This window comes from Eurosta solidaginis, chromosome 2 (genome assembly GCF_040869045.1).
Source record: "Eurosta solidaginis isolate ZX-2024a chromosome 2, ASM4086904v1, whole genome shotgun sequence".
In the NCBI taxonomy this organism is placed as follows: Eukaryota; Metazoa; Arthropoda; class Insecta; order Diptera; family Tephritidae; genus Eurosta; species Eurosta solidaginis.
The window spans coordinates 293,718,431-293,732,408 of record NC_090320.1 but is presented as its reverse complement, the minus strand read 5'-3'; the positions used below and the strand labels follow the sequence as shown (position 1 = coordinate 293,732,408).

The window sequence follows — 13,978 nt, the reverse complement described above, 5'->3', positions numbered from 1 at the left end:
TTTTTGGGATTTTGTGTTATTTAATAAAGGTTTAGTGGTTTTTATTAAACTAAGCAGAAAGCCGGAATAACGTGAGTATAATTTAAAAGCATGTCTGGAAGGAAAGCGAAAATAAGACACATGTCATTAAGAGCCAAAAGGTTTTGGAAGCAGAAATAATATATGAAAATTCTGTTAGAAAATTTGATTGCTTCCAGAATACTTCAATACATGTCAGATTATGTACAAGTTGAAACAATAGGAAGAGTTTTTGTACAACTGGGTATCCAGCCAGTTAAGTTTATGTTGAGCAGGTACTCTATTTTGTAAAGTGGCGAAATCCTTCTGGCGCGAAGTGGACTTGGGATCCTTTATTCTTCTTGATTGTAGTTCTGTCCAGTCACTGTCAAATCGTATTCCATGCGATGCGTCTTCCACAAGACCATTACCATTTCAGCTACATGGAGGATGATGAGTTGGGGTTAGCGAATCGGTTCTTGTTTGACTGAACAGCATTTTTCGTAGACTTAATGTAATATTTAGGTTGTTGTTGTTGTTGTAGCGATAAGGTTGCTCCCCGAAGGCTTTGGGGAGTATTATCGAAGTGATGGTCCTTTGCCGGATACAGATCCGCTACGCTCCGGTAACACAGCACCATTAAGGTGCTAGCCCGATAATCTTTATTAGATTTATATGGCCACATTAAACCTTCCGGCCATCCCTCCCTCCCCACCCTCAAGTTCCATGAGGAGCTTGGGGTCGCCAGTGCCTCGTCTGTTAGTGAAACAGGATTCGCCGCGGATAGGTGAGGTTGACAATTGGGTTTGGAGAAGCTGTATATTGCGCTGGCAACCTCAAGGGTTGCGCTACACAGCCCCTTGAATCTGGTATTTTAGTCGCCTCTTACGACAGGCATACCTACCGCGGGTATATTCTGACCCCCTAACCCGCTGGGGCAGTACTATTTTGGTCCCCTTTACTCTTAATTATGACGAATTTATTGAAGGTCAAGATTTGTCATATCCGAAACTATATACATCGTCGCGACATATCGACTCTCTACGTAGTTGCAGCTTACGTCGACGTGATTTTATGCGATAATACAACGAATCTTCGTTTATTCGAAGTGAGTGTTCTCCTACAGGGATAGCTGTTGAGTATAACCTTACCTAACCATATGAGAACCAGTGTAAAATACTTTGGGACTATGTATCACTGTTTCAGCACCGATAAGAGCAGGCTGCAGCGGAATAATTTCCCCCGGATGGGGAGCGCTTCGATACGTGTCTTATTTACTAATTAAACATCGTGAAAAAACAATGTTCCCGCCATAACTGATACCTCAGGGTTTGGTTAAATTAAGGGAGGCTCCCATGATTAATTTAAAGGCAATTACCTCTCGCTTTCCTGTGGCATGACAAAGATTTTCATCCGGTGTAAGTCCTATATCATGAGTCAACCACTTAAGCCTAACTGAATCTACTTTGCTTTACATTTTTCAGGAAACAATTGCAGTCGCTCTAATGATATTAAACTTATTGCCATCTCGGTATGGAATTAAGTGATTAGTCGAAGTGATTGACAGCAACGCAGATTTTAAATCAATCTAAGAGAAAAGTGAAACTGGAAAACGGCGACGATGGCGATGACGTCGAGTTGCTATTACATCAACTTTAAGTAATTACATAATTCTTCTAAAATATTTTTTGACTTTCGATTATGTCACAGATTCATCTTAAGCGAATATGGGACGCATATTGAGGATGGTATTTGATTTATCAACCGCATATTCGAATAAATAACCCATAATAATAAATAAACCCAGACAAATTTCCACCCACTAAGAGTCTAGTTATGGAATGAGGTGGGATGAAATAATTATTTTATGTCGCTGTACCTTCTTTTTTCATTTCTTTTTTTCATACTCTTCCAATAATAGCATTTACCTTTTAGTCCATGAAAGAGTGGTTGATGTGTAAACTGCGAGCTTAGTGACGCTAAATGTGGGGGCAGGAAAAGTGGCGGATGATTTGCGTTGCGTTGTGAGCCAGCACCTGATGCGACTACATTTCCAGAGTTGTCGTTGAGCACGGGACGAAAGCCACAATTGCTGTAATGATAAAAAAGAATAAACGAAATAAAAATTGAGAGAGTGAATGCGCTTAATGCGACACACGTAAACCATGTTGAAAATACATTCATACATATGTGTTCTTTCTCCTAAAATTTAATGACTATGTAAATATTGAAGGCTTTAATTGAATTGACTGTGTGACCGAGCTCAACTCGGCGTGAAAAAACTTTTCCTGAGGAAGTAAACAACTTCATGAAGTTAGAAATATAATACATGTTATAAAATCAATACCAATGAGGTCAGAACAGATCTGATCAGAAGCTTGATATCATATGAAAAAATCTCAACATATCAAATTTGAACTATTCCATAATTGGTATATTTTATAATATCAATTAAAGTCTTATCCCTTTGTCTTGGTATCAGAAGACTAAATTTATAAGACGAATCAGATCAGATCGAATCGATCAGATCAAATCCGCGCAATTCCATATTGTCATATCAGACAAATCATATGATATGATCTGATATCCACTAAGATCAAATATTTGATATCATATGATAGTCAAATCTGTACTTTTCCATATTGTTATAACATATGATAAGGCCTCGAACCAACTGGATTCACATCAAATCAGATTAAAACACTGATATCCTATGACAAATATAAATATATATTAAGTATAAACTTTTTCATATTATCATATCATATGCGAAACATCAAACCGATTGAGGTCACATCAAATCAGCTCAAATACGTGCTATCATATGACAAAATCTTTATACATAAAATCTGGATTATTTCATATTGTCATATAATATCAGACAAGCCGTATGATATGATCGCAAACCTATTTCACAGACATTTAATTATACCATACTTTCATGTCATATGATATGACTTCAAACTTCTCAAAATCTTAATACATATATCAAATCTGAAGTATTCTGTATCATACGAGATAAATCATATGATATTAAATATGAAATCTGAACAGTAAACAAATATTGCCATATCATATGATATCATCCAAGACCGAATGAGAACACATCAAATCAGCTAAAATACTTGATATCATATGATAAAATGTTAATATATCAAATTTGAACTCTTCCATATTGTCATACCATATGTGGAAAAGCATGTGTTATGATCTTAAACCTATTGCGGCACATCAAATCATATGGCAAAATCTTATTGTATCAAATCTGAACTATTCCATGTTGCCATATGTTATGAAAAAAATCATTTCTTATGATCTTAAACCTATTGAAGTCACACCAATAACAAACAAACAAGCATTACATAGTTTATAGGACCATATAATATCAAATTAATAGCGTTTTCTCTTCTGAAATAAATTGTTGCCTAAGTAAATGGTAAAACCTTAATAGAGTTAAGGGCGAATTAATGGTGACTTATAACCATAACGCCATAACCAGATAAAACAGCTGATCGAAACTACCTTATGGAAATCAATGTAATCGATTAATGGTGCCATACCATAGCGCTATCTCGATTACATTGATTTCCATAAGGTAGGTTCGATCAGCTGTTTTATCTTGGTATGGCTTTATGGTTATAACTTATAAGTCACCATTAATTCGCCCTTTACTCACCCCAGAAAATGTTCAACATGTATAGTGCATACAACGAACACTTCAACTCACCATATTCACTCATATTAATAGAGTATATGTGGAACTTAAGAGCGAATTGAGAGTTTCACAGAGTTGCATTGCCACACCGTCATTTTATACAGGGTAACGTGTAACGCTTTTGCGTTGCGAGCAGGCAACAATTTTCACAAAAGAACGAAATACCCCGTAAAGGCGTTGCCTGTCTTTTAGAATAGAACAACAACCCTTGCGCGGCATACAAAAAGCGTAACACTTTAGCCAGAAAAGAAAACGCTATAAGTCATATCACATGGAAATGTGCCATAATCATTGGGATCACATCAAATCAGATCAACTAATTAAAATCATATGACGAAACCCTTATGTGAAATCAGATTAAATGCATTAAATATTGAATCAAATTAAGACGAATCATTAAAGGTAACACTAAACCAGATCAAAATGCCGGTATCATATGACAAAATCTCCTTTCAATAAATTTCTTACTATATCGATGCTCATGTATGGCCCTGAATCACGTATGATGTTCAGATATGATGGTATGACCCTTACAGTGCTCGACATAAAGGTTAAATGATTTGTAGTCCTGTCCGCGATGCCAACAGTGTGTATCGAACGACATTTTATGATGAGGTGTAAAAGCTTTTTGCAAAATAGTGCAACGAATAAAAGCAGAAGTCTACGCTCTTTAGACGCTCCAGTTCACAAAGTATTTCTATCGACACTTGTACTTGAATTGGAAGGCGCAGATGAAGATGAACTTGATATTCCTTGGTGTACCCTATTGGCTTCAGCAGTTATCTCGCCACAACAATAGCTGGCATGACTTATTATGAAACGGTTAAAATTGCCTAGGCGCCATTTAATGAATGATAATATTTTCACTTAAATATGACAGCGTTTAATTCTAGGCGCAGATGCTTCGCTTCAAAATTAGTTGATTAAAAATCATTTATAAACTCACACTTCACTCACGCACTCATTATGATTAATTGACTTGCATGCGTTCACTTAATTACCACAATTTCTCTTTGACTGTAAGCAAAATTTATTTTACAACAACACATAAAAGATATTAACAAAATATACGTAATATGCAAATATGTATCTCAGCCACACGCAACTAATAAAAATTCATTTTAAAAACAATAATTGATATTTATTTTTTTGTTGGTTTAGTATTCACAGAAAAATAGTTCGTGTAATCTTAATTCATTTGCATTCATATTTTGTCATAAATTGTCTATATATAATATTGTATTTGTACGAGTGTGCAATACGCTAACTAAATAAATTTGAATTACATTAGGATATGTATGATTATGTATGATGATATATGATAAGCTTGTATCTGTCAGAATATCTGTCAAAACTTTGAAGGCAGTTGAAAGTTAAGCAAAAACATTTGAATAAATCAGGGATAATATCTGAGAGTTATAAATTATATTATAGAAATCACTTTGTAAAAATATTTCTTTAGTTTATTACTGCACTCGGCTATTTTTATTAGTGTAAGGCAATCCAGAAAACCACTTTGTGCTACTTTACTTTACTCTCACTTTTGAAATCACGACAAAGTAGCCAATGAACGACGATTCAAGAAAATATGAAATTATTAAAATGTTTTTTAAATATTTGGCAGTTGAATTTTATTGTACAAAGAAAACGGAATAAATTAGTTGTTTTTCAATTGCGTTCAAATTAATGCGAAGAACCTTTTTCTTTTTCTTAACGGTCGTCCTTACAAATTCAGAAGCGGGTAAATCCATACGGGCAAATTAAAACGTATCTTATAGAAATAATTGATTTAGTTGTTAAACGTATATATATGACTAAGTAATCAAAATGCCTCTTGCTAAGATAAATACGTTAAAATTAACGGATTTAAAAGAAATTTTGAACGAAAAAGGTTTGTCCACTGAAGGCCTGAAAAATGAGCTAGTTTTGCGTTTGTGCGAAGCTGTTGGGTCGGATAGTATCGAGATCGCTAGTGCAAATATACAGGACCAAATTAATGAATTACGGGACATGTTTAGTTCGTTGATGCATCAATTGCAATCCAATCAAAATGTAACTGCAACAACTACGCGCAGTGATCAAGAGCGGGCAACTTCTTCTGCTGGTAGTTTTATTACAACGACTGGGCGTAGTGGATATTCAGTGAAAGAAATCGCCGAAACTATTCCGGAATTTGATCCAACAAACGAATCGTCGGTATCTGTTGAACAGTTCGTAGAACGCGTAAATAGTGCGGTCCAAGCTTATCAGTGGGAGGAAAAATGTTTTTTATTAGCGGTGTATAGTCGACTCAAAGGTGCAGCAAAGCTCTGGCTGGACTCCACTGAAAAATTGTATTCAAGTTGAAGTGAATTATCGAAATGTTTATGTGAAGAGTTTAGTTGTGTGCCAGATGAAGCTGATATACATTTTAAAATGTCTCAAACGACGCGCAAACCAAACGAAAGTCTCCTTGACTACTGTTTCCGTATCGGTGCGTTAGGTAAGAGGTTTGGGCTAAGTGAATCCTCTATTGTTAAATACGCAAGAGACGGTATTAAACAACGGGAATTTCAAATTGCTATTGCAGCAAATCGGTTTAGTTCAATGCGCGAATTTCGACAAACAGTAATAGATTACTCTAAAAACTTACCCGTGCGTACATTTAAACCTGAAAAGACAAATTTTGGAACAAAATACGGCGAAACACGAGACGGTGAAAAACGTGAAAGTGATAAACAGTTAATATGTTTCAATTGTCAACAAAAGGGGCACATTTCATCGAAATGTCCTCAACCACAACGTAGACGTAGATGCAACGACTGTCAGAAAGTGCATCCTAAAACCGAGCCTGAAAATTGTGGCAAGAAAAGTGCTTCGACGCGTACGACCAAAACGGAATATGAAACGGTAATTCCTGAAAAAGATTTTGAGAAAGTGGTTACAATAAACGATAAAACGTTCACAGCCCTAATCGATACAGGTAGTGAGTGTAGTATGATCAGTCAAACAGGGGCAGGTCAAATAAAAGGTGTCGAAGAAAAGTGTGCTTTAAAGATAAGCGGGTTTTGTGGCGGTGTAATATATGCCCATTCAAGAGTACGTGTCAATTTGAAGGTTGACGGTAGTGAGCAAGATGTGTATCTTTACATAGTTGGTGATACATTTTTGACGGTAGATGTGTTGTTGGGACAAGATGTGTTTAAAAATATGCAAATGGTGATTTCAGACGGCAAAATTAGTGTTATAAATGTATGCAATAAAAACGTTAACTTAAATAACAGCAAAATAATTAATGACGATGAGATAAAGTGCGGCATCGACGAAAATGATAAAATAAATAAGTTGGTTAGTTTGATAAATAAATATCGTAATGTATTTGCAACGGATATGAGTGAAATTGGACGTACAGAGCTCGTAAAAATGAAAATCGATTTGGATACTAACAATCCTATTGTTCAAAAACCATTTCGTGTTCCTGAGCCTAAAAAACAGTTAATCGCGGATATGTTAAAAGAACTTATTGATAATGATATAATTTGTAAGTCCGATTCCGAATATGCTAGTCCTATGCTTTTAGTAAAAAAGAAAAACGGGGGCGAAAGATTGTGTGTAGATTTCCGACGTTTAAACCAACACATGCGCAAGGAAATATTTCCGACGCCAAATATTGAAGAAGAGTTACAAAAGGCAAAGCGTTTTAAGTATTTCTCGGTGTTGGATCTTAATAGTGGTTACTATCAAATTCCTATTGAGGAAAATAGTAGAAAATTTACCGCTTTTATCACGACAGAAGGTTTATATGAATTTAAGCGCATGCCGTTTGGGCTTAAAAATGCCCCGGCTGTTTTCCAACGGTTCATCGCGAAAATTAAAGAAGATCTTGAACCTGATGACGTGATAAGTTATATGGACGATATACTTATCGGTAGTGTAAACGTGGATGAAATGTATGATAAGCTGGAGCGTGTTTTAAAAGTTTTACAAAAAGCTAACGTTACTCTCAATCTACAGAAGTGTGAATTTTTGAAGTTAACGATACAGTTTTTGGGTCACGAGTTAGCTCCTCATGGTATTTCTCCTGGTTTAGCTAAAACACAGGCAGTGCGTCAGTTTAAAACTCCAGAGTGTATATCCGAAGTTAGGCAATTTCTCGGTTTAAGCGGATATTTTAGAAAATTTGTTCCGGGTTATGCTGTTATCGCTGCTCCGTTGAATCGATTATTGCGGAAAGATGTAGCATTCAGGTGGTCAGATCAAGAGCAAAAGGCGTATCAAAAGATAAAGTCAATTCTCGTATCCCGTCCGGTTATTGCCGCCTATAGTGTCGAGGCTGAGCATCAAGTACATACAGACGCGAGTGCAGTGGGTCTAGCTGGTGCATTAATGCAAAAAGAGGGCGACGATTGGAAGCCGGTTATCTATTACAGTCGTGCAACTACCGACAACGAGAAAAACTTTCATAGCTACGAGCTTGAGGCTCTCGCAGCGGTTGAATCCGTAGAACGATTTAAATATTATATTTATGGCAAACGGGTAAAATTGATCACAGATTGTAATGCACTTAAAACAGTTATGAGTAAACGTGAACTTATACCACGCATAGCAAGGTGGTGGCTTCGTATCCAAGAATATGATCTTGAGATTGAACATCGCGCTGGTCAGCAAATGGCTCACGTAGATGCATTGAGCCGTGCACCTGTCGAAGAGTCACGGGACTTAGAAACGGCATCTTTGCGGATTGACAAAATTCAAGTTAGCAACGATGATTGGTTATTTGGAATGCAACTCCAGGATAACTCAATCAAAGAATTGGTAGAAAAGTTACAACAAGGCGATCCTATGGTAAGCAAAGAATTTGTTTTAAATCATGGTAGATTATTCAAAAAAGTAAAGGGGAAGAATCTTTGGGTGGTGCCAAAAGCTTTGCGCTGGCAAATTGTTAACAGTGCACATGATAAAGCAGGACACCTCGGATTGGAGAAAACGATTGCACGAATAAATGAGCATATGTGGTTTGCGCGCATGCGCAATTTTGTTAAGTCGTACTTGAAATCATGCATTGATTGTACGTACAATAAAGTACCTGGGGGTAAACAGGAAGGCGAACTTCATGTTGTAGAAATAGAACTTATACCATTCCGAACTGTACACGTAGATCACCTAGGTCCGTTTCCGAAAAGTTCAAAGCGCAATGAACATATTCTCGTTATTATCGATGCTTTTACACGTTTCACCATTGTGCGCGCAGTCAAGAGTACAGCAACTAAACACGTTATCGAGGTATTTAATGAATTAAGTAGTTACGTTGGGATGCCAGGTAGAATCATTTCAGATCGCGGAACGGCATTTACGTCCAAGGATTTTAAGAATTTTTGTAAAGAGAATGACATCCAACAAATTTGTAACGCTGTTCGAACACCAAGGGCAAATGGACTGGTGGAGAGATGTAACAAAACAATACTTTCGATGTTACTGCCTTCGGTTAACAGTGATAAGAAATGGGACGATGCATTACGAGCAATTCAATGGACTATCAACAGCATGCGTAATAAAACTACATCGAGGTCACCTCAGGAGTTATTATTCAGTTTTAAACCACGCGATATTTTGAAAAATAAAATAGTACTTGCGCTACAAAATGATGAATCAACGAATGAGAATTTGATAAAAGATCGTGAAGAGGCAGCTGAACGTATAAAGAAGGAACGTTTTAAAAGCAAACAACGCTACGACAAAAACCATAAAACCCCGAAAGTGTATAACGTCGACGATTTGGTAGTGGTTGAATACGAGCCACCTAGTACTGGCAATTCACGCAAACTTGAACCGCGATGCAAAGGTCCATTCCAAATATCACGAATTCTTGGTAATGATCGGTATGTCGTACAAGACATACCTGGGGCTCAACGAACTAGAAAGCATTACTCTTCAGTTTACTCAAGTGACAAAATTAAACCATGGTGTGCGCTTCCCGATATTTTTGATGATGACTTAGATAATATCGACGACGAGGATACTGATAATTTACTGGTCACGAATCGAGGTCGATCCGAAGCTGCAGGAATGGCCGAGTTGTAAGGCAATCCAGAAAACCACTTTGTGCTACTTTACTTTACTCTCACTTTTGAATTCACGACAAAGTAGCCAATGAACGACGATTCAAGAAAATATGAAATTATTAAAATGTTTTTTAAATATTTGGCAGTTGAATTTTATTGTACAAAGAAAACGGAATAAATTAGTTGTTTTTCAATTGCATTCAAATTAATGCGAAGAACCTTTTTCTTTTTCTTAACGGTCGTCCTTACATTAGTTTGTGTTTAAAGTTGAAAACAAGTAACTTTATAACTGTTATTTTCTGAGCGAAACAAAAATAACCAAAAACAAGTAACGAAGTCTAAGCTCGGGTGAAACCGAACACTTCATACTCATCTATACACTTGAAATGCTGTTGTTGTTTGTTATGTGTGCCTAATAGTGTTACAAGGCTGCGCAAAAAAAATGTGACGAATACTAGCAAAACTAAGGGGTACTATCATCTCTAAGCTGATACTGAGCAGTGACTTGTATGCACATAACCAAATTAATCTTTATGTCTACACATATGTCCATATAAGCAGCGGTCATTAACGCACAAATACATAAATATATCTGAGATACTCCCGAAAGTATGCAATAATTGTGCAAGTATCACTCACATATACACGCGCATGGGTTATGATATAAGCTATAAAATCGTGCACCTGTAGTTATAGCTGAGAAATTTATAGCTGATAACTAACTAGTAAATTCTGGAAATAGAAGCGCCTAGAAATATGTCGGCGAGGAAACTGGACAGTATAAAAGCGGCAACAATTGAGGCATGAAAAGTCAGTTTGATTTAAGCACGCTATCTGTCGAGCAATAGAAGTGTTATTTTGAAAGTAGTCTAATAAAGACCATTTTGCATTATCGAATATCGGAATTATTTATTTAACAGTTTAGTGATTCGAACGTTAGCAGAAGGTTGCAAATAAGCGGAATTGCACTAAGTTCGTTACAATACATATACATATGGTTCTATTCTGAACTAATTTTCGTTTAAAAGAAGCAAAAAGGATACAGAGGCTAACAACAGTTTCCTCCAGATATGGAGATTTCCCTACTGTTTATTTTAAAGTAAGGATATAACAGAACAATAAACATAAACATAAACACACAAGTGTCATTGTACTAAAAAGCTTATTACCTGCATCTACGCACTTTTACAAAATCTTTTATACAACAGAAGGTGATTTAACCGCTTTAGTCCATTTTTACTGAAAATATTTCCTGTTAAACATCAAATTTCTCGTCGAGAAACGTTGGGAAATGCATTGTAAGAAAGGGCCAGTTCCACGCCCATTTGTCAAGATTTGAATTTTTCCCATTTCTTGTTATAATGGCACAAAATACGATTGGTACAAAACTATTTTTGCCTACGACCCTTTTTAAAGTCATTTATATAAAAGTGGGCGTGGTCTTTAACCAATCTTATCCATTTTTACCAGAAATATTTCCTGCTATAAGGAAAATATGCGTACACAATTTTGTTAGGATATGTACATTTTTCTTCCAGTTATGGCTCCCGAAACATAGAAGATTCTTAGACATAAAAGGGGCGGTGCCACGCCCATTTTGTAAAATTTGAAGTCTTTCCTATTTATTGTTATAAATCCACTTGGCAAAAGAAATACCATTGATATAAAGCTCGTTTTTGCAAAGATAAAACTTATTTTATTCGTTCACTGCACTTAAAAATCTTTTGTATAACAGTGGGCAACCGATTTCGTTAAATTTTCTTCAAAGATTCCTTATAGTAAAGGCAACCTCTCTGCCGAATTTTGTTACGATTGGCTTAACGATTTTTTATTTATGAGAAGGTTTTTTTTTGTTTTCCATTGTTATATGGGCAAATCTCTAAAACTTTTACTTTTTGGATATTCGGGTTTTACACACGGCCAGAAAAAAGCACAATGACATTAAGTTTGACTTTTTGGCTATCCGATCTGATGATTTTAAAAATCAAAAAAGTTGATAGTAAGTTTTTGCAGAACTTCGAAACGTAAAAAACGTCGATTTTTACACTTTTTCAAGCGATACCCTTGATTTTTTTTTTTTTTTTGAATTTTTTCGATAAAATTTTGAGGCATCGCTGAAGCGCTATGGAATTTAAAGCGAATGTTGTTTTTGAGACGGAGATTCTAAAAGTATGAGCAAAATTAATGCGCCCCTCCAACACTCAAAACTATCATCAATCAAAATAGCGATACTTTTTTTTGTCATTTTCGATATTGACAGTTTTTTGCTTATAGATTTTTGAGGCAACTGATACACGATAATAGCCTATAAGGGACTAACAATACCTGGCTCTTCAAATTCGATGTACCCCTTTCAGTTTTGAAGGTAGAGGCAGAAAAGTGGAAGCACTTGGTTGCGTAAATTTTTTTCAGGAGCATGTTTTTTTGTGGGCACAGCTACAATTTTACTTTTATCACTTCATACCCGTTTGTTAATTTTTTCTCTACACCACAGCAGTATACCATCAATTGCCTCATCTTGGAATATTCACGCAAGGAAAGTTATTGATGTTTGTACATGGGGCAAATATACGAAATTTCCGACAAAAATTGGCAATCGTCAAAAAGTGCAGACAATTTTTTTGTTTTGTTTTGTAAACCAGGTTTTATTTAAAAGAAAATGAAAAGAAACACAAATTTGGTAAAAAATTTAACAAAAAAATTTTTTTCCTACACTTTTTGACGATTGCCAATTTTTGGCGAAAATTTCGTATATTTGCCCCATGTACAAACATCAATAACTTTTCTTGAGGGAAAATTCCAAGATGAGGCAATTGATGGTATACTGCTGTGGTGTAGAGAAAAAATTAACAAACGGGTATGAAATATTTGACAGTTACCCGGTTTCATATTTCTGCCGATATCTCTAAAACCGGGTTTAGGGTATCAACAAAATTTTACATAAATATAACCCACATAGATATGTACATCCTGATAAAATTTCAACACAATCGATTAAGAAGTGTTTAAATAAGTAAAACAATATAAGGTTTTCCGGGTTTATATTTTTAACAATATCTCCAAAACCGGATCTCGGGTATTAAAACTTTTTTACCTAAATATAATTCGTTCACATATCTATATGTTTTTAAAGTTTCAAAAGAATCGGTATAAATGTGTTAAAATAAATGTGTTGCAAAATTTGCAGTAAAAAATATTTGGCGGTTATTCGGTTTTATATTTTTACTGATATCTACAAAACCGGCTCTCGTGTATCAAAACAATTTTACATAGCTAACAGCTGCATATATCTCCATATTTTGCTATATTTTCGATATAAGTAATTGGTACAGAAGTGTTGAAATAAATGTATATTTAACATAGCGACCTTAATTTATATATATTTTGCTCGATCTTTTGACTATATCTTTTTGAGGCATTATGTAAAACAAGTAACGGCGATGCACTATAGCTCCAATTTACCCCTCATTGTTCCTAACAAGAAGATATTTCCGTGATACCATGTTTCAAAAAAAATGTTTTTCTCCAAAAAAAACCAAAGTTTGAGGGATTTCCCCATATATATAAAAAGTGGGCGTGGTTATCATCCGATTTCGCTCATTTTCAATACGAATCTATTCTGGGTACAGATAAGTTTTTGTACCGAATTTGGTGAATATATCTGAATATTTACTCAAGTTATCGTGCTAACGGATGGACGGACGGACGGGCGGACGGGCGGACGGACATGGCTCAATCAAATTTTTTTTCGATACTAATGATTTTGATATATGGAAGTCTGTATCTATCTCGATTCCTTTATACCTGTACAACCAACCGTTATCAAATTATAATACCCTGTGTACAAGTACAGCTGGGTATAATAACACTTTTCGGGTTTTGTATAGTGAAACTAAAAAAATTAAACCCAATTCATATATTGTAACGTATAGTTTTACTTTTTATGTTGGTACTATTACTACTGCCGTATGTTTTTTTTTTCGGTTGAAATTTTTGAACAATAATAGTTATTTGCAATCCCTGGAATATATGAATTGGAACACTGAGTGAATCGTCGATATCCATGTCATTTAATTAAGCAATTTTATTATGACAATGTATGTAACGATATACAAACACAAGTATGTATGTATATGAGTATCTAAAAATATATGTAAACAAGTAAATTAATTATTGACAAATGATGTCACAAGCAACGATCATTAACAAGAGACTGCCACCAGCC

At 35.4% G+C, this 13,978-nt stretch overlaps 1 protein-coding gene across 10 annotated transcripts in view; it reads right to left on the bottom strand.

Moving 5' to 3' along the window:
• Window positions 1-13,978, bottom strand: part of Drgx (Dorsal root ganglia homeobox) — a 251,495-nt gene that overhangs the window by 6,945 nt on the left and 230,572 nt on the right. For all 10 annotated transcript variants that reach the window (XM_067768580.1, XM_067768576.1, XM_067768578.1 and 7 more), the window contains one exon: window positions 1,926-2,089. In XM_067768580.1, the coding sequence (XP_067624681.1) occupies window positions 1,926-2,089 (164 nt within the window). The remainder of the gene's footprint in view (window positions 1-1,925; window positions 2,090-13,978) is intronic.